The sequence below is a fragment of the Bipolaris victoriae genome, assembly GCF_000527765.1.
Source record: "Bipolaris victoriae FI3 unplaced genomic scaffold scaffold_85, whole genome shotgun sequence".
NCBI lineage: Eukaryota > Fungi > Ascomycota > Dothideomycetes > Pleosporales > Pleosporaceae > Bipolaris > Bipolaris victoriae.
The window spans coordinates 95,064-115,029 of NW_014575307.1; the positions used below are offsets into that span (position 1 = coordinate 95,064).

At 50.6% G+C, this 19,966-nt stretch overlaps 7 protein-coding genes across 7 annotated transcripts; 4 read left to right on the plus strand and 3 right to left on the minus strand.

Moving 5' to 3' along the window:
• Positions 1 to 161: 161 nt before the first annotated feature.
• On the minus strand, positions 162 to 1,196 carry COCVIDRAFT_107488 (hypothetical protein; the record flags this gene model as incomplete). The annotated part of the gene is made up of 2 exons (XM_014698045.1): positions 162 to 733; positions 947 to 1,196. The coding sequence occupies 2 exons, from the start codon at positions 1,194 to 1,196 to the stop codon at positions 162 to 164; spliced, it is 822 nt and encodes a 273-aa protein (XP_014553531.1).
• Positions 1,197 to 1,899: 703 nt separating this feature from the next.
• Positions 1,900 to 3,402, plus strand: COCVIDRAFT_29302 (hypothetical protein; the record flags this gene model as incomplete). The annotated part of the gene is made up of 3 exons (XM_014698046.1): positions 1,900 to 2,103; positions 2,155 to 2,956; positions 3,029 to 3,402. The coding sequence occupies 3 exons, from the start codon at positions 1,900 to 1,902 to the stop codon at positions 3,400 to 3,402; spliced, it is 1,380 nt and encodes a 459-aa protein (XP_014553532.1).
• Positions 3,403 to 5,994: 2,592 nt separating this feature from the next.
• On the plus strand, positions 5,995 to 7,955 carry COCVIDRAFT_107448 (hypothetical protein; the record flags this gene model as incomplete). The annotated part of the gene is made up of 4 exons (XM_014698047.1): positions 5,995 to 6,173; positions 6,325 to 6,514; positions 6,571 to 6,993; positions 7,044 to 7,955. The coding sequence occupies 4 exons, from the start codon at positions 5,995 to 5,997 to the stop codon at positions 7,953 to 7,955; spliced, it is 1,704 nt and encodes a 567-aa protein (XP_014553533.1).
• A 1,516-nt stretch (positions 7,956 to 9,471) lies between these two features.
• Positions 9,472 to 10,080, plus strand: COCVIDRAFT_107491 (hypothetical protein; the record flags this gene model as incomplete). The annotated part of the gene is made up of 3 exons (XM_014698048.1): positions 9,472 to 9,575; positions 9,633 to 9,924; positions 10,006 to 10,080. The coding sequence occupies 3 exons, from the start codon at positions 9,472 to 9,474 to the stop codon at positions 10,078 to 10,080; spliced, it is 471 nt and encodes a 156-aa protein (XP_014553534.1).
• A 2,039-nt stretch (positions 10,081 to 12,119) lies between these two features.
• On the minus strand, positions 12,120 to 13,637 carry COCVIDRAFT_107451 (hypothetical protein; the record flags this gene model as incomplete). The annotated part of the gene is made up of 2 exons (XM_014698049.1): positions 12,120 to 13,472; positions 13,566 to 13,637. The coding sequence occupies 2 exons, from the start codon at positions 13,635 to 13,637 to the stop codon at positions 12,120 to 12,122; spliced, it is 1,425 nt and encodes a 474-aa protein (XP_014553535.1).
• A 1,244-nt stretch (positions 13,638 to 14,881) lies between these two features.
• Positions 14,882 to 16,057, plus strand: COCVIDRAFT_107404 (hypothetical protein; the record flags this gene model as incomplete). The annotated part of the gene is made up of 3 exons (XM_014698050.1): positions 14,882 to 14,973; positions 15,027 to 15,870; positions 15,932 to 16,057. The coding sequence occupies 3 exons, from the start codon at positions 14,882 to 14,884 to the stop codon at positions 16,055 to 16,057; spliced, it is 1,062 nt and encodes a 353-aa protein (XP_014553536.1).
• Positions 16,058 to 16,346: 289 nt separating this feature from the next.
• On the minus strand, positions 16,347 to 18,407 carry COCVIDRAFT_107388 (hypothetical protein; the record flags this gene model as incomplete). Its single annotated transcript, XM_014698051.1, has 5 exons — positions 16,347 to 16,540; positions 16,625 to 16,807; positions 16,892 to 17,660; positions 17,725 to 18,102; positions 18,165 to 18,407. 5 exons carry the CDS (start codon positions 18,405 to 18,407, stop codon positions 16,347 to 16,349), a joined length of 1,767 nt encoding a protein of 588 aa, XP_014553537.1.
• Between the last annotated feature and the right edge of the window lie 1,559 nt (positions 18,408 to 19,966).

The window sequence follows — 19,966 nt, forward strand, 5'->3', positions numbered from 1 at the left end:
GAACCAAGGATGTGTCCTATAATCCCCTCTAATATCCGGCATCCAAGCTTTTACACTTGAATGCGAATGTTAATCAGTGTTAGAAAATGTACAATTCGGTTCCCCGTCCGTAGACGTTCACGTGCCTCATGGTATGATGAAGATGTAACTTTGCCCATACTCTACTCCTCAATCTTCTCCGACTTCCACAACGCCCAGGCAAAAACAGCCATGAGCTTCAGTCCCGCCGCAGTCCACAGGGAGCCCGCGAGACCTACACTGCTATGCGCAAACAGGCCACCCATGCAAGCTCCAATGACCAAAGCAAGCGGCGCACCAAGTCTCCTATTACGCTCTACATTGGACATCTTGAACAGCTCGGGATCAGAAAACAAGTCGCAGTAGTTACTCGTCAGCACAACACTAGTCAGTCCATTATACTTGAGGGCGCGCGACGTAACCGCCTGCCCACTCGACTGAAACGCCACCGAAGCAAGCGGCAGCAAGACCTGCCAGTGCAGACCTTCACCCGTGTTCTTGCCAACCGTAGTAACAATCGCTGCGAAGACGATAAGCAGCATTTGGAACGAGTACGAGACAATTAGTACCCAGCGCTTTGCAGGGGAGAAGTAGCGATGGAAGCGGGCAAAGCAAAAGGAACCAGCGCAGAATGCGGCGATTGAGATGCCGGCTTTGATCCAGCGGATGCCCTCAGAGGGAGCGACGATGCCTAGGCCTAGGTAGACGGTGTTTCCTAATTCACCTTGCATGAGTAATTGTTGTGTCGTGTTTCAAGAGACGAATGGAAAAGGATTTGTAGTAGATAGGAATTAGAAGGTGTAAAAAGTCATGTAACATGCTCGATCATGTCTCAATAGACGAATGGAATGAGTCGTGGTAGGTAGATAGATAGATAGATAGATAGATAGATAGTAGAAAGTGTAAAAAAAAGTCATGGAAAACTCACCTGTTTGCATGCTCACAAACGAGCCCCAGATGAAGACAGCCGAGCTATCCAGCAGGCCTGTAATCATGTAACACAGGATCAAGACTACATCGGCCCAGTTTCTGTTGACGTTGGTCTGCATGTAGCGCCTCATGCGGTGCAGCGTGGCGTGTGCATCCGACTTTCCGCCGTCGGCGCCATTTCGGCCGAGAAGAGGCGTTTCCTCGTCTGCAAGGCTGCGCGTGACAGTGCTGGGGGCGGCGGTGCTCATGTTTTGGGCGCTTCCTTGCGCGTTGGAGGTTTCCGAATATAGAGAAGGATATAGAGAGCGAAGGGAGGGGGAGAATGGGGAACAAGGGAAAGAAGGCCGTCTGTCGGATCTGGGGGGTGATCCTTGAAAAACAAGGCGCGGAAGAAACGGCACTGGTTGGTAGCTTTATGTTGTCTTGGAAGAGCAAGATTTCCAGGTTTTTGTCTCTTGCCTTGTTTGAACCTTGAACGTTATCGGAAGTAACGGGAAGCCGGCTGGCGGTTATGCAGATCGTTTTTCAGGAACCTAGACTCAAGCTTCGGTCAAGGTTATCCAAGCTTCTGCTGCGCGGAGTTGTCGGCAATTGCAGGATAGCACAGGAGGAGGTTTGGCCGACCGGTGTAATGTGAGTAGCAACCTTCCTGTTACGAAGCGAGGGCGTGTTTTACATGTACAAGCAATAGCGATGTGCGTGCGGGGAAATGCTTGAAAGACGGGTCGAGAGTTGTGGAAAAATCGTGGATTGGCGTGTGCGCATTGATGCATGGTGATGAGTGATGTTTAGCTCAAGGTATTCATGGCGTCATCGGAAGTACGGCACTGGCCGACGCGTACTGCCAACCGCCGAACATGAAAAGGACGCGTTTTCCGGTTGAAAAGAGGAAAAAAATCTGTGTGCCATTCTCCTCAGCATTGGCTCTCAATTCATTCTCTCCAAGCCATTATGCATCTTTCGTCGTTGCTGGTTGCGCTCAGCTGCTATGGCGGTGCTCTTGCGGCTCCATTGGAGCAACAAGTACCATTGCCTGGCAACACAGGACACCATGCTGGGCCTCACAAGATAACCAACCCGTATAGGCCGGGTGTGAGTGATCCTTATGACAGGAAGGTCGATTCTCAGGGCGACAAGCTTCAGCCGCTGCCATACGTGAGTTTACATTTGACATGTATCCATGAAGACCACTAACCACTATAACAGCGAAATGACGACGGAGCAAGCGTCATGGGCCCTCGCAACCGCGCCCGTGAACGTCAGAACCCAGATCTCGTCCGTCCTCCTAGCACTGACCATGGCGCGATCCCCAACATGCGCTGGTCCTTTGCCGACTCCCATATCCGCATTGAGGAGGGTGGTTGGACGCGAGAGACCACTGTTCGCGAGCTGGGTACCAGCAAGGAGCTCGCCGGTGTCAACATGCGTCTTGAAGAAGGCGTCATCCGCGAGCTCCACTGGCACAAGGAAGCCGAATGGGCCTACGTGCTCGAAGGCAAAGTCCGCATCACTGCTCTTGACACTGAAGGCGGTAGCTTCGTCGATGATCTCGAGAAGGGCGACCTATGGTACTTCCCATCCGGCCACCCTCACTCTCTCCAAGGTCTTAGCCCCAACGGCACCGAGTTCCTCCTCGTCTTCGACGACGGCAACTTTTCTGAAGATTCCACCTTCTTGCTCACAGACTGGATGCGCCTAACCCCCAAGTCCGTCCTGGGCGAGAACTTCCGCGTCGCCCCCGAAGTTTTCAAGGCCATTCCTGACAAGGAGAAATACATCTTCAAGGGCTCCGAGCCCGGCCCCATCGACAAGGAGGTCCCCAGCGACAGCAAGGGTTACAAGAAATCCAAGCTCCAGTTCACCCACAAGATGCTTGCTCAGGAGCCCGTCAACACGACTGGCGGCCAAGTTCGCATTACGGACTCCACAAACTTCCCCATTTCCAAGACAGTGGCTGCAGCCCACCTGCGAATCCAACCTGGAGCGATCCGCGAAATGCACTGGCATCGTAAGTTATATAACCCCCATTTCCCTCCTTTTGTGTAAAAAAAAAGACAGAGGCTAACACATCCTCCCACAGCCAACGCAGACGAATGGTCCTTCTTCATCGCTGGCCGCGCGCGCGTCACCATCTTCGCCGCCAAAGGCACCGCGCGCACCTTTGACTTCCAAGCCGGCGACGTAGGTGTCATCCCACGCAACATGGGCCACTTCATCGAGAACCTATCCGACGAGGAAGACGTCGAGGTGCTCGAAATCTTCCGTGCCGACAAGTTCCAGGACTTTAGCTTGTTCCAGTGGCTCGGCGAGACGCCGCAGAGACTGGTTAAAGAGCATCTTTTCGAGAGTAGTCCCAAGGAGGCCGAGGAGTTTGAGAGGGCGATTAAGGATGCCGAGAGGGATCCGATTAAGGATGTTGATCTTGGTGAGGACGAGGATAAGGAGGAGTTGTGAGGTAGGGGGGGGGGGGTGATGGTTGTGGGATTAGCTTGCACATGCTTTAGGTGTTTGAGCGAGACATGGTTGACCTTGCTGAGAGATTGATGTTTGAGGGTAGGCGCAGGATACAACTTTACATATTGTTATTCATTTTCTGGGTGGGGTTTCGTAATGTTATACAATTCTAATCTCATTTTACCCGAAGCGAATTTTTTTTTTTGCTTACATTCGCAACTACCTTTGAATAAACGTGTACACAGCTTACAACCAGGTGAGCGATAATGCACGTGGAGTTGGATTGGGAAGTCAAGCTCCAACAAAAGTATTTTGACGATGTGGATTACACTAATCCCACCTGGGTATAGCCATTCCCCGTAACCATTGCTCAGGTGAGCAATCTAGTCTACATGGTCCTATCTCATGGAGAGACTCCTTAGCCTCCAGCCGTCGACATCTCACGCGGGAAGCTATTCATAGGACCGAGATGCCGGGCGATCAAAAGATGCTTCTTGGCAACGGGGTAAAAGAGGGTTCATTCAATACGATGGAACACGATCCAATACGATTGCTTGTCACCTGCCCTTGTCATCCCTGGTACACCAACGGTCGATATGGGCATGGTCGCGAGAGCTTACGTTAGTCATTTGGTGACGCGCACTTGAGCATATCACGAGGTGGATGAGCTTTGTTCTACTAGCTCCACAGTTCAGGAATTGCATCTCTTCCGAGCCACCGGAAGTATTCATGGCAATTGTGGCTGCCCAGGCATTTTGGGTTTCTGTGGCGGAGTAGCGCACCATAAGATGTAATCTATTATATCCTCCTGCAAGAAAGTTTCTACCCCCTGAACGAAATAAGATACACCCAGATAAGCAGTCGGGCGTCCGTGACGATGCAAGGTCCGCGACGCAAGGTTAACTATTTTCGTGTGCAGGACCTCCGTACTATGGGAGTGCATTGTTTAGTTCTTTGCGTAGCGTTGTGCTGCGGCTCATCACGCTGTCAAAAAGCATGTTTCGAAACATGTACCCACATGCCCATTATGTATGTACGCGTGTGCGCCTATCCACGACACGCAAGCCTCCAACACTGGTTGTGTGTGATGAGTCTCACAGCCTCAAGAGAGGCGCCGTTTTCGGAGTGGCCCATCTCGGCACAGGAGTAGGGCCGCGCTGACAGGGAACTATAGTTTATAGAAGAAGAAAAAAATACTCCGTTTCCACGGACACGCTCCCTTAATTAGTGAACGGCTGCTTGTCGATAGCAATCTGTGCAATCAATGGATAACGGAAAGCTTGCATGTTCCTACGGGACGAAGGGGCCAGGTGTCAGTGCGGTATTACCTTGGGCCGACTTGATGGGAAGCAACGTTTGATCTGCAATTCCAGGAGGGGACGAGAGGGGGGCAAGGACCCGCTGTTTAAAAAAGCCGTATGGCGCCCCCATGCTGATAATTGTTGGAAAGGGCACGTTTGACGCACATCAGGTCGACAAGGTCAGAGGCGAGTGGTACGAATACGCGCGGCTTAGACATGTGGAGCTGGTCTGATTATAGCGCATGGGGATCGATACGCGATTGGAACTAGGTTCGCTACCGCGACTCCTTTTCGTTTGCGCTTGTGGACGGGACAGATAAGTGGTGGAATTGAGCTGCTTGGCAGAGTACGAGGTGGCAATGTGTGTGGCGCTGTCAATAGGGGTGTAACCATCGGGGGGGGGGGCATGGCAGCGGGTGTCCCGCGTGCGCGTGGAGTGAGACGGTGCGGTGGTTATTTGAAGGGTGTGTGCTGATGCGTGTGATACTGTGTAAGTAAGTATATGTCGAGGGGAGAACAGGGCCGACTGGTCATGATGGGATTCGGCGCGCGCGATCCAGGCCTTGGGACGCCAACCCGAACAGTCGCTTGTTGCGGGGTGACGTGAGGTTCCCGTCTCAGGGTCCAACAACGAGCGGGTCCATGGCATTGGGATAATCATGAAGACTAGGCTTCATCTGGGGCATCCGGCCTTGGTAGTGAATTCAATCAATCTGACTGGGCCGGCTCGCCTCCATGCTGGGGTTGTCCAGATGCTTGGCAGAGATTGTGCTCCTTGGACCTGCCTAGAGCGAGCCCGTTCGCTGCTCGCGGCGTGTTGTGCGTGTGGGTGGCTGTCTGCGCCTGGCCGCTGCAAAATTGGTCTCCGCTTGTGCAAGATTGCCATTCGCCTCCACGGGCCCAGAGAACCGTCCTGCACTCGGCACGCGCGCCATAACGGGTCCGTCGCAAGCCTCCACGTCCCAAGGCCGAGCCATGCTACGACGCGTTGAGCGTCTCCTTTGTTGGCGTTTCAAGTCATTGGCACATTCCCCTCTCTCGCGTGCAATACGCCTGTCGGTAGACTCGTGTACCGCAACTCAGCCCCCTTCGGATGGAAACGCTCCAGAAGCTGCCAGGGCCATGCCCCGTGCACACGGCGCGGACGGGATGTCTCCCTAAAGGCTTTGACTCTCTCCTTGGTTTTGCAGAAGGATAGTCGGTCTGCCGTGTCGGTATATATCCTGCTGTCCCACGGATTAACCCGCCAACTCTTACTGTCCCCAACCAGCGCCAAAGAAGAAGAAAAAAAATGTCGCGACACAGGATCATTGCCCCGGCGGAAATCGAGCGACAAATTGCCCAAGGCGAACCGATTGTAATTCACGAGGGCTACGTCCTGAATCTAGGAGAATGGATTGACAAGCATCCGGGTGGTCGTCTCGCCATCCTGCACATGGTGGGCAGAGATGCGACCGATGAGATCAATATGTATGTAGTGCAGAAGACGTCCTAATATATACCAACCATAGTCCCATCGGATACAACTATTGCCGATGGTCCGGTCACACCATGTGCCCGGATGGCTGCGGAAGGGTTGTGTAAGCATCTCGGCGTCGATCATAGGCTGACTTGACGCCAGCTACCACTCCAATAGGGCGCTGTTCATGATGACAAAGCACCGCATTGGTCGCGTCCAGCTGCCTTGGGCCAACCTCGAGCCTCCAATTCGCTCGCCCAACTACTACAAGAATCTGGAAGAGAAGAAACGAGTGGGTGCCGTTCCTGAGGCTGAGAGGCAACGACGCGGTAAAAGCGTCGACTTGGGATCGGTGAGTCTACTTTCTATCCACAATCATACATCGAGCCAGACTAACAGGCAACAAAGGCTGCCGCTATCATTAGCAAAAAATTGATCGGAAAATCAGACACTTGTGTATTCAGGCCAAGCAGCAGGCCTGCAAGCGACCCGGAAAAGATTTCATTAATCGAAGATGATGCCGAAACATTGACCATCACTCCCGAGGAAGAGAAGAGGAGACACCGCGAGCAATATGCCACTGAGCAAGAAAAGCTAGAAATAGAAGAGGGTATCCGCGAGAACCCTTCGCTCGACGTCGAGACGCAAAAAGCCATCATCGAAGACTACCGCGCTTTGCATCAACAGATCAAGGACGAAGGCCTCTACCAATGTCGTTATTCCGAATATGCCAAAGAGTCGATACGATACGCTTTCCTTTTCGCCGCTTTTGCCGGCCTATTGTACATCAAGTGGTACCTGACATCAGCCATCTTCCTGGGTCTATTCTGGGTATGACCACAACTCTTTCACAATGCCAGTAAATGCTAATCCATTTGCAGCAACAAATCATGTTCACAGCACATGACGCCGGTCACCGCGGAATCACAGGAAACTTCGTTGCCGATACGCTCATCGGTGCTTTCATCGCAGACTTTTGCTGCGGCCTCAGTATCGGCTGGTGGAAATCCAGCCACAACGTACACCATCTCATTACCAACATGCCGGAGCACGACCCGGATATCCAGAACATCCCTCTGTTCTCCACATCGCCTACCTACATGAAGTCCATCCTGTCCTCCTTCTACAACTTCCAGTTTGTATGGGATGCCGCATGCGATTTCTTGGTTCCCTACCAAAAGTACCTCTACTACCCGATCATGGGATTGGCACGATTCAACTTGTACTTCCTCGGCTGGCTGCATCTCTGCTCGCCTCGCGCGGCTCAACTAGGTGCAGCTTGGTGGACGCGCCACGTCGAGCTTGTCTTCATGTGCTGTTACTGGTATCTCTTCGGCTACCTCCTTGTCTGGGTGACACTCCCCACATGGCCAATCCGCATTGGCTTTGTCCTGATCTCGCACCTCGTCACCATGGTTCTCCACGTCCAAATTACCCTCTCCCACTGGGGAATGCCCACCTCCGATCTTGGCCCCACCGAGTCTTTCCCGCAACGCCAAATGCGTACTACCATGGATGTTGAATGCCCGCAATGGCTCGACTGGTTCCACGGCGGCCTGCAGTTCCAAGCTGTCCACCATCTCTTTCCCCGTGTTCCACGCCACAACCTTCGCAGAGGCCAAGAGCTGGTCCGCGAGTTCTCGGCAAAGACGGGTATCAAGTACCACTGCTACGGCTTTGTCGAGGGCAACAAGGTAGTCATTGGCCGCCTAGAGCAGGTTTCACAAATGGTGAAAATCATGGTCGATTGCCAAAAGTACATGGCTGAGACAGGTGAGAGCGGTTTGCATTAAGTTACGCGCGGGCGCGAAAGAAAAAAAACGCTACTTTTCTTATTTGGAGCGTAGATTCTATGATATGGCGTTTAAAAAAACGTTTACTCACTTTGTAATTACACGAAAAGTAAGCATAGAGAGGCTATTGCAAAATACTACGAAGATTTCATGTCGAATTTATCTTGAGAACTTTGATTGACTAGAGGGGTTTTTTCATCTTGATATCAACTCCAATCATGATGACCGGAACCCCAAAGAAGAAGTACAGTATGTATGGAGACTATCTCATGCTAAGCCTTATTAGGTATGAGTGGAATATCCTTGTACCCCATATACATGAAATATCGTGCCCTGGTGGCCCCAGCTAGTCGTAACTTTGCCCCGTATTATTTTAGGAACTTGGGGGATGTAAGCTTCTAAGCTGTTCTTATCTTTACCCAGCTATCGCGCCTATCAGATCACTAGCCAACCTCTTAGATGACACTGGACGCACTTACGTTCACTTCCTTAGATGAGACCCCATGTTAAAGTGTCCAATTCACTAAAATAAAAGCAGGTTCACTGAAACTTCCCAAACGTAGTTTGAAGCCTTTTCTTTCCCTCAACCTGTTAGACCGCCAGCATCAATGCACCATGATATCCCAAAGTGTTATAGCGTGGACCTACTCCAAGACCAAAGTGTCAGGAATACGGAGATCAAGTCGGACCTACATTGATATTAACACTTGCAGTAAAGACCCGGTTTCCGGTAATCATAATCCATGTCAAGAACAAAGTAACATAAACCTATCGATTGTGGTAACTACTCATGCAGAACTGACCACGGGCAGGCTGCTGATTGATCAGAAAGCGAGCACAACGATGGTTTGTCGGCGGTACCTGCGTTAGCTTTCCAGTTTCCCTCGGTACTATCTGCAAGCTAACACTCCATTATGGTTTTACTGAGTGTTCAGTACCATTGCTATGTGCGCCAAGTGTTCAGTGACATTCAATCGACCATGCCGGAGGCCCAGCTATACAGCTCTTTTACTGATTTCTCCAATTATCAGATCTTGCCTCAGCTGCCCCCAGTTTTTTCCTACGTTTCCTCCCGACTGCACGGTCGGCTTTCATTTCCTGTCGACACCACCTCCACTCATCCACCGCCTCATCCCACACGCCAAGCAACAAGACGACCCCAACAGCCTCCGCCATGGTACCACAGCGTCACACTCGGTAAATCAGCCTATTCAGTGCGGCATTCCGCCAGCTAGTAACCCTGTAGAGCAAGTTTTGTACAGTTTTTACGGAACTTGAGTACCCCGATGTCCTTCGCCAAGGCAATTCGCCGCCTTGGCTCTGCGCCCAGGCATGCATGTGTATAGGCCACCCGACAGAGAGGATATAAAACTTTCGATCAATGTGTGCTGGATTGTTTCTTCTCTCTTTACTACCTTGTACGAAACGGCTGGCCTCGAGTTGCTTTATACATTTTTCGTTAGACATACAAGCTCAACTCGACAAATTAATCCTAGTCGCTACTATAACAGTCAATATGAGATTCTCAATCACCCTTCTCCTCGCTGCGGCCGTGGCAGTCGTCGCTCAAGACACCGTCTCTGCTCCCTCAAGTGACTGCGAACCCCACGGTGACCACTGGTAAACAGATTCCTCTCATAATTCCCAGTAACGAAAAGAAAAGCTAACTCCACAAAGGCACTGCGCCGACGGCGTTCCAGAACCCACTACTCCTCCCACCCCCGAGCAGCTCGCCAGCTTCTCCGCTGCGGAAGCCGCCGAGGACTCGACTCCTGCGTCTGCCATTGCCTCCAGGACTTCTTCTGGATCCGTCCTCGTCACTCCTTCTTCAACTCACTCCCATGACGACGATGACCACGACCACGACGACGACGACCACGTGGCTACCGCCAGCACATGCGAGCCCCACGGCGACCACTGGCACTGCCCCTCTGGTGTCGCAGAGCCAACCGCTCCCCCTGCTGCGGCCGTCTCTGGTACCACCACTACTTCTGGTGCCACTTCTGGCGCCGCATCTGCCGCATCGTCTGCCAGCCAAGCTCCCCAGCAGACTGGTAATGCTGCCTCCCAGATCGGTGCTGGCCAGGTTGTCGCTCTCATCGGTGCTGCGGCTTACTTCCTGTAAGCGTTTGTGTAAATGCTTTCACCCGGGCTGAGATTCAATGAGCCCCTATACGCATAATTTGGAATGGGTTTTTGATTGGAGCTTGCCAGTCGTTTTTGTACATAGATAATGATTATGGGTGTTATGAATATATCTTGGACTGGTCGGGTACGTGGTCAGTGACAATGAAAATAAGTACACTGCTGTTGGTTTCCCACTCATGGGAATTTGTTGCCATGTTGTGTTTTTGGCAATCTTTGCACAAATTTCTTCAGGGTAGTTTGGTCTAATCAAACTATACTCATTCGGGGTATTCGCATCTTCGCTTCCAAAAATGTGACTGGGAAAATAGCAATAGAGTTAGCAGCGAAATATATACAAAAGTACAGTTAAAGTAAACATACAAATTGAAGAAACCCCTGGATTAGAGCCGGTCTTACATCCGACGCATGACGCAATCCAAACAGTACAAGGGTGTAGGCGGCAACTAGGCTGGGCAAGGGAACCAGTGTCAGCAAGCTTACGCAGGGCTGTCCGTAGTACCACAACATCGGCATATCGATCTATCACTTCAACCAAGAATTTCTCGTTTTATACCAGTAGTCTCAGTAGTTGTTGGGCGCTCTAAAGTTCATTGTAGTAACTGTATTGTAGCTATATTAGTTCGGTACAACATAACAGCTGTGTAATCTACTGGTAAAAAAGTAAGATACGAGATAGCAATTTACTCCGCAATCTTTCGACTAATCTGTTATGAGCTTAAGCATCTTTGATTTCCCACATATTGTTTCTGGTACTAGGAAGCCCTGTATCTGACAAGTAATCCTTGTTATGTACCCCCCTTCACCACTATCCGGATACTCCTAGTCTCGACAACCCATCTTGTGCACAAGAATTCGTCCATCGTAATTACGTATCTGGGGGAACTACCGATCACCAAGATCCGTTCTTTTATGATCAGATTCTTTTCGTATCGTTCACAGACTCGTTGATCATCTATCGGGCCGTGTGAAACAATTTAGGGTTGTTTTCTGTGTCAGCTTACTCATATCACTGATAGCAGATGTACGAATGCCCACATGGGAATGTCAGGCGTGGAACGAGTGATACAGTTTAGATAAAAACTAGCTTGTTTAATAGTATCTAGTCGGAATAGACTGTGTAACTTTTTTTGGGCTGGAGTAAGGGACCATATAGTAGTATCTTTGCATACATGTGGTGTGTGTGTATTCGCTGCTCCAGCTCCCAAGTTAGTACCTATACCTCAAGTCTCTTGACTTTGATCTGTGTGTAAAGAGAGAGAGATAATATCTTCTCCTAGTATTTGTAAGATTGATAACTACAAGGACAAGAGGAAGATAGCCTACAGTCAAGATACGATGGAACCGCCAAAACTAGACAAGCTCTTATAGCACAGGTATTCATGGAAAAATATAACAATTTCCAAAGCGACCAGGCACTTCTTGGAAAAAAAGGAGATATTTTACACAACCTCTCTATATCCTCAACTTCACCCTCGTTCATTCACTCTATTGCAACAGTAAAGCAGTATGATTGCTTGCAACAGAAATGACCAGCGTGGTAAAAGCTCAGCGAAAGTAGCGCATGGTACAAAGTTATTTCCCTAGATGATTCCATGTCGAACCAGTAAATATCCCTGGCCGTAGAGTCAAAGCAAAAAAAGCCAAGCCCTTTAAAGCTAATATGGATTTAATCAGCCACCAATCTACACCGAGGAAGCGAACGTCACAAGTAGAGTAGTAGCAAACAGACACGTCGTAATAAGAAACAAAGGTAATCATCACATTCATAATCATATCTATGTGCAACCCGTCCCAAGCAGGTCGACACACTCGCTTTAAAAACAACAAGTACAAAAACCAAGATGTGGGGGGGAATATATGCTAGCCTTTCCTTTACAACCCAAAAACGCAGAAAATGCAGCAACGCCCTTTTTTTCCATTTGCAATGACGGGTTTGATGCATATGCCAATGAATGACTTTGTTGTACGACCAAAATGATAATGATGAAAAAAAAGGATTGTGGGGACAAGCAGGTTTTAAAACCCATTGAAGCCCATCATGATACCGGCACCGGCGATGGCAGCACCGCTGATCCATGGGTTTGCGGTTGCGGCTGGTGGAGCAGCACCACTGGGAGACTGGAAAACTGTACCGGTGATGCTGGGGCCGTTAACCCTAGGCCCACCAGTGCCGATTGCAGCCGTAGACACCGCATTAGGAACAACCTGGGCGTTGGGAACGCCATCAGCGCCCTTTTTGATTTCCTGAATGTTTGACGCAGTCGCATTGAAGTTTGTTTGGGCGAGGGAGATTTCGTTGTTCTCGATATCGTAGACGACATATGCGGAGCGTAGGAAGGTGTCTCCGAGGACGGCTAGGGAATCGCCGGCTGGGCCAACTCCGAAGATGCAAATGGGCCGCCCGCGGCTGACGGCGGCAAGTACAACGAGTTCGTTGAGGGGAACAGAGATTTTGACGCCGGAGAAATTAAAGTCGACCGAGCCTTGTCTGTTGGCCAGGTCGCAGTTGACAAAGGCAGCACCCTGCGAGGAGTCGTACTGGGCGTTATAGGTTTGGTACAGCGCATTGGCGACCTGATCAGGTAGGTACATCAAGGACGAGCCAGAGTCGAGTAAGACAGGCACGTTTTCGTCCTTGAAAAGAGAACCATCGTCACCGTTCTCTCCCATTCCGGTCAAAGCAACGACGAACTCGGCAAACTGGCCCCGTTCGGGAATGATGGGCAGCGTCTGCAGTTGGCCACTGAATTTTTCGGTATCCACGCCACCAAACAGAATGCTTCCAGTTGAAGCGTCCAAGTCGTTCAGCCATAGCGAATAAGCCATGGAATTGATGGCGCCGTCATCTCGGAGTTTTTCAGGCAAGTTGGGGTAAGGGTCCAAGCCAGCGCGGCCTACGGCGACCTCGTTGATGGGATATCCGATACCGAGAATGCCTTCTGTCGAGCTCGATACGTAGCCAATACCAAATTGCAAGTCCTTCAATGTCTTGCCTCCGAAACGAAACGTATCCGTGGCATAATCTCCCGATGCGCCTGATCCGTCTACGTAGGAAATGTTGAAGACGCTATTGACATATTTGTATGTAGACGATTCGTTTGCGTTGTATGTGCCTGATGCTCCGCACTGATTCCCGCCTTGCATACAGAGATTTGAGTTGACCGCGTTGACCCAAAGATCGCTGCTACCGGTATCGATGTGTAGTCGGAACTTCTGCGGTGGAGTGCCTAAACTTGCGTTTGCGAAGTATAGAGTTTCGAGGTTATCGAGCGTCTCTTGAACGGTATTTTGGCGTCTTCGTAACCGGTCGTGCGCGACTGGATTAATGACATTGCGGCGCTGGGTATCGAGCAGGACTACTTTGGGATTCTGTCATGGGCGTGTGAGCGAACATGTTTGCGTCGGTGCGGGAGGATTCGCTTCGCAAGGCTGAAAGCCGGGGTAGATAAGAGTGGCACCTACCTCTCGTGGGACGAACTCTAATGCCGCCGCAGCTGACACTAAAGTTGCCGAGAGTAACAACGAAGATTTCATGATGATGTTTTCTGAAAGTTTAATGCCCGAGGACTCTGCCAATAATCTATACCACGAGAGGGGAGGACCCCTGGTGTGGCTGAGTGAGATTTGATGCGCAAAGAGTGGGCGGCGGCTTTGGAGGGCGTTTCGGGCTGCTGAGGCGCAGAATGCAATTCAAAGGCAGTGGCAGGCTTGAAGCGGGGGAAACAGGGGGTGGCCGGGCAGTTAAAAAGTGAATAGCAAGCAGAAACACAGGCAAGGTGAAGCAGAAGCGCGCGGGCTGTCGAGGTTTTGACGCCGCAGGGGGGCGTTAGAGCCCGGGGTGATGACGACGCGTGTATGATGAGGTCAAGTCTAGATGTGTTACGGATTCAGCAGCCTTACGTACTACTGCTGCCCACGTAACCGCCCGAGCGGCCAGGCCATTTCAAGATACGAGCAGCCGATGGATGAATTGTTCTCAGAGAAGCACAGTGTGGCGGTGCCCTTGTTGGTGTACAGTGTGTACTACACCCATCATCCTCAGCCATCAGCCATCAGCCATGGTTGTGCCGATCCATCGAGAGCCGCCTCGCAACCCTGTGCCTGCACGCTGCTGACAGAGACAAGGTAGCGAGAGATGATGCCACATGAAAGTTTGAGGCATTCGGGCGGGGATCAGGATACAGTGTGTGGTGAGTGGGTGCAGGGCGTGTGCTACCTCGACAAGCCTCATACGTCAGTGGGCAGATGCAGGTGTCCATTTGGCGCCGTCCCTGAACCATCCGAAGCCTACCGACTGCGCAGTTTGCTTATCCCCGGCCTCCCAAAATGCGCCCCCGGAATCAGGTACATCCGCACCCGTTTTCTCGCATCCACGTTGCCCAAAGATAGTAAATCCCGCACCGTCGTCGTTCCCAAGACGTTTGAGCTTGAAACAACATCCACGCGCAAATCTATTCTCCGGCACGCGTGGGCGGCAACCATGGGGGTGGCGTCGAGGCGCCACAGCCGGATTCTGTGAACCTATCCTTTGGTCCACATGATTGCGCGTCATTTTCCACCGTGGCTGAGCGGTTAATGACTGACGACGACGACTATTCCAGCTTTGTATTGAAGCATCCGCCGTCTGCCGCAAGGTCGAGCGAGGTGTAGGTCGAGATGCATTTCGGGCCTATTGTGCACGTGACGACTAGTCCCCAAACGGTAGGCCCGTGAAAGCGCGTCTGCAGACCGTCGCGTCTCCCGCGTCACCCCTCCACGTCCGATATCCACGTCCCAAAATGTCCAAAGCCGAGTCGTCAAAGGCCGCTGCCAGCAACACTGTCAAGCCCAACCCCAATGCTGCTGGAGGTGCAAACTACGAGCTGCCATGGTAATTGACTATCCCAATTGCCGCCCTGGCCATATACACTGACACTTGTCCAGGGTAGAAAAGTACCGTCCCGTCTACCTCGACGATGTCGTCGGCAACACCGAGACCATTGAGCGCCTCAAGATCATCGCAAAAGATGGCAACATGCCACACATGATCATATCCGGCATGCCAGGTATCGGCAAAACAACCTCCATCCTCTGCCTCGCCCGCCAACTCCTCGGCGACGCCTACAAGGAAGCCGTCCTCGAACTCAACGCCTCAGACGAGCGTGGCATCGATGTCGTCCGCAACCGCATCAAGGGCTTCGCCCAGAAAAAAGTCACCCTCCCCCCGGGCAGACAAAAGCTCGTTATCCTCGACGAGGCAGACAGCATGACAAGTGGCGCCCAGCAAGCCCTCCGACGCACCATGGAAATCTACAGCGCAACTACCCGCTTCGCTTTCGCCTGCAACCAGTCCAACAAGATCATCGAGCCCCTCCAATCCCGCTGCGCCATCCTCCGCTACGCCCGCCTCACAGACGCCCAGGTCGTCCGCCGCATCATGCAAATCTGCGAGGCTGAAGACGTCAAGTACTCGGACGACGGTATCGCCGCACTTGTGTTTTCCGCAGAGGGAGATATGCGTCAGGCAATAAATAATCTGCAATCGACTTTTGCCGGCTTTGGCTTCGTCAACGGCGATAATGTCTTCAAGGTCGTGGATAGCCCGCATCCCATCAAGGTGCAATCGATGATCAAGGCGTGCCACGAGCAGCGTATTGACGATGCGCTGGCGTCGCTGAAGGAGCTTTGGGATTTAGGGTATTCATGCCATGATATTATTAGTACCATGTTCAAGGTTACCAAGACGATTGATACGTTGAGTGAGCATGCGAAGCTCGAGTTTATCAAGGTGCGTAGTCTCGCTTTCTAATCCGTCTCCAGAAAGAAAACAAAATTCTAACAGCACGTAGGAAATCGGCTTCACACATATGCGCATCCTCGAGGGCGTTCAGACGCTCCTGCAGCTTTCTGGCTGCGTTGCCCGCTTGTGCAAGATTAATATGCAGCCTCAATTATTTGCCCTGCCTACCAAATGAAAATGAAATGATAAAAAGTTTGTAGCAATGTTTATTCGACATTTAGCATGGCGTTTGGCGTGGACATGACGAGCCATATGATAGGGTAGCTCCCAACGGAATATTAACAGTCTTCATATTAATTGCCTCCAAGCGTGAATGTCACATTCAAACATGCCAGCAAATTCACAGCAATATTGCATTGTCATTTCACATTACTATCATTAGATGTGTTCCCTCGAGAAAAAAAAACACTTCTCGTGCTCTCCGAGACCCGGCTTAGCTAAACATACGTGGAGAGCACACTCAACTAGGACCTCGGCGCAGGAGTAGGAAACGGTTGAGGAAAGGGATACGACTGTGACGACGTCAACGGAACAAAAGAATTCGTGTGCGTTGCGTTTGCAGGGCCCGAAGACGTCAGATTGGCTGTAACTGGTTTCTGGCCCGTAGCGATATCGAAGTGGTTAATGGTGCGGTTGAAATAGGCCAGGGCTGCGATGGCTATAAGCAAGTAATCAAGGTTAGCCCATCATTGCATCTCAAAATTCCTGTGCTGGAAAACTATACAAGGAGGGCCAAACTTACGCTGGTAATAAGGAATCTCATGCCCGGACTCGTAGATACGAGCAAAGCTGAAATTACCATATTGACGGACCTCACCGTACTCTGTACCGTCGACAGTCATGGGCTCGTATCCCGCAGCGCGGAACTGTTGGCTATGCGTGTATTCCAGTGCCAAACTAATAGCCTGACCACCAAACCAGTTGCCTGCAGTGTTACTCGTCAGCACATCCATCCTCGAGTACAGCGGGGAGGTGAGGAAAGGAGAGGATGAAGAGATAGAAAACCCACAGATATAATCAGCATCCCCATACGCCAAGCTAACCCGCACATCGTGATTAAGCAGATACTCCAAATCGAGCCTGTAATTCGGAAACACCCAATCTCCACTACTCTGGAAAGCAAAATAGATGTTAGAGTTTGACAAGGTATAATTCACAGTCACGCCAAGTGCCTCTTGCACCTTTGGATCGTTCAGATAATTTTGAAAGTTATCGGGCGGCGTTGGATCTGCGGTCGGGTGACGGATATCGTACGTGCCGCGGCCACTATAGTAGTAGTATGGCCCTTCAACATTGTCGCGACACATGTTTGCTGATTCGGCGCAAAATGCCTTGACGCCAGGCAACAAATCTGCAGTTGTGATGCGCGCAGCGGGATCGAAGTACGACCCATTTGTGCCCGCTGCGATGCGGCATTGACCAATCTTGTAGCGGCAACCGCCAAACATGTTGTTTGCGAATTTGGCGTACGAGTAGACCGTGTCGTTGTAGGCTTTGATGCCGTATGTGTTGTTGACGGCGAATTCCGGGTACCAGTCTGCTTGCACCTCTACGTCGATGAGGGCATTGATGAGACTCAGACTGTTGAAGTTGATTTCGTAGCCCGGCATGCTTCCATTTTGGATCTTTTGGTTTTGATCGTCAAAGTAACGGTAGAAGGTGGGACCGTAGTGGCCGCCGTAGGATTCGGTGGCGAAATTGAATTCTCGTGATGCGTTTACAGGACCGATTTTGGCATCGAACTTTGGGATGGTGGCGAAGAGCGCTTGCAAAACGTGCTGTGTACGGTGTGTCGTTAGCTAGATAGTACGGTGAGAAAAGGACGTGTTCAAAAAGACTTACCCATACTCCTACTGCTGCAAGATCAGTCGTATCAACCGTGCCCCGGTTCAATGGATCCAAAACTGGCCAGACCCCAGAAGAATCAGAGTCAGTAACGTTGGGAATAAAATCTCCTGTGAAATCGTTGAAAGCGCCAACACCCTCTGCTTGGTAGCTGAAGCCTGTGCCGACCGGCTGTGAAATGTACAGCATGTTAGAGATATTATTCCAGCTGTATGGGTTATACACAGCCGTGATATTGTCATCAATCATGCAAGGTCCATTTTCCTGGAAGAGCCCAATAAGGGAATCGGATCCAGGACCGCCATTCAACCACAGAGTGACCGGGTCGGAAGCAGGATCTCTACGGGATTCAAAGAACCAGAAGAAGATGTGGACCTATATAGTTGTTAGTGGGAAAGAAGGTATCTAGACCAACACCAAAGCAGCTGGTAACATACATTAGGTGCAAGATCCACATATCCAGCATAACTCTCTACGCCAGGTGTTGTTTCGCAGATACCAGGGTTCTTGTATCGGATCGTGACATTGTTGGGCGCAGTAGCAATCTTGTAGCCATGGTCATCCCTGGGCAGCAGGACATGCTCACTGCGCTTTTCCCAAGCACCCTTCGGCACGGCAGCAGCGTGTGATGCGAGCAAAGAGAGTGCCAATAGCGGTGTGGCTACTGACTTGGCAAACATTGTGCCTGAAGAACTGGACAGCAATAGTAGAGAGAGTAGGACGCACCACGGTGTATTTAAGCTCCCTTGGAAGCAAGGCTTGACAGGCTTGTCCTACCCTTGGTGCATCCTCCTGTCTTTCCCTGCATGTGCATGAACTCATGAACTACTTTGACCTTGATCCGAGAGTTCCCATAGGAGGTCCAGTCCTACAACAAAGGAAAGTGGTTGGTCCTTGCCTCAATAAGTCTAGCCAGCGATGCAATACCCTAGCAATAACCTTACATTCCCACATGTCAACACAGACAAACCTGGTACTCTCACTACTGATGACAAAGTTCCTTACCGGCTAATAAGAGTAAACTATATTGGGCAGAGATGAGGTATAGAAGCTGGTTGGGCAATGGCGGCAGCGCTAGGACTCCTATGACGGAGGATACATACCTGAATGAGCGTTATGCTTTCGGTGTTTACACGGTCAAATTTTGGCGTGCATGTGTATAAATGCATGAGCAGGAACTATCCGGATATCCCGTCAGTAAGAAAAGGTTAAACGGCCTAGAAGGTCATGAGATGCAATGAGCTATAGCCGATGCACATCCGCGGTATTAATCTGAATCTCTGCCGTTGAGGCGGTGACAAGGTGGCGTAGTGGCGTGGTTGTGGGTGTGCGGGAAAAGAAGTACAAGATGGAAAGACATGCGGTGGAACGTTTTGAGAGTACAGATGCTGCTTTTCGGGCCGACCGGCAGGAGCTCTGGAAGTTACATAATAACATCAAGTACCTTGGTTTGTTCACCAAACTGTCATAGATACCCACACAAGGTTTATTCTACGGGGCACTCCTTGTCTCTTATATATGGTCATGTGATTATGTGAGACGAACTACCACTCATAATACCGCATAGCTGAAGCTCTATGTGACCTAGGTTAGGCTGGTTATAGACTAGTCTATCTATTAATACTACGACAGTTGCACATATATAAAGCCGAGGCTCACACATGAGGACAGAAGCAAGTTCATTTTTTTCCAGCGCTGTGCGCATGATTGCGAATACTGTCAGCCAGATAGTGGGAGTGTGCTTAGTGGGCGCTTGATACAGAATAACCCCCGTGTGTGTGTGTGTGTGTGTCGACACTATCAAGACTGGCGGTGCACTACCTTATCATTCCAACACTGCGTATGATTCTGGGGCGACATAATGACGCTCTTATTTCAGAACAAAAGGACAAAAGATTATGGTAACGAGGCAGTAGTGTCGCTCTCGTACTGAAACCTAGAGAAGATGCGCTTTGATCTACGTGATACCCCGATAGCAAAGCCTATCGCATTCACATCATATACTTGCTCAGATACAAGACGATACTAGATAGCTGTCTATTACACTACCTTAATATACGATTGATACTTATACTCTGACATAGCGTTATAGTGATTGAAGTCCATATCCGTGGTCTAATAAGGTGTACGCTAGTTGGGATAACGGTGAAGCAACGCGGACTAGGAGGGATCATGGGCTAATACCAGGGTGCTTCATATAATTAAGATAACTTGGCCTTATCCTAGATCTCAATATGCT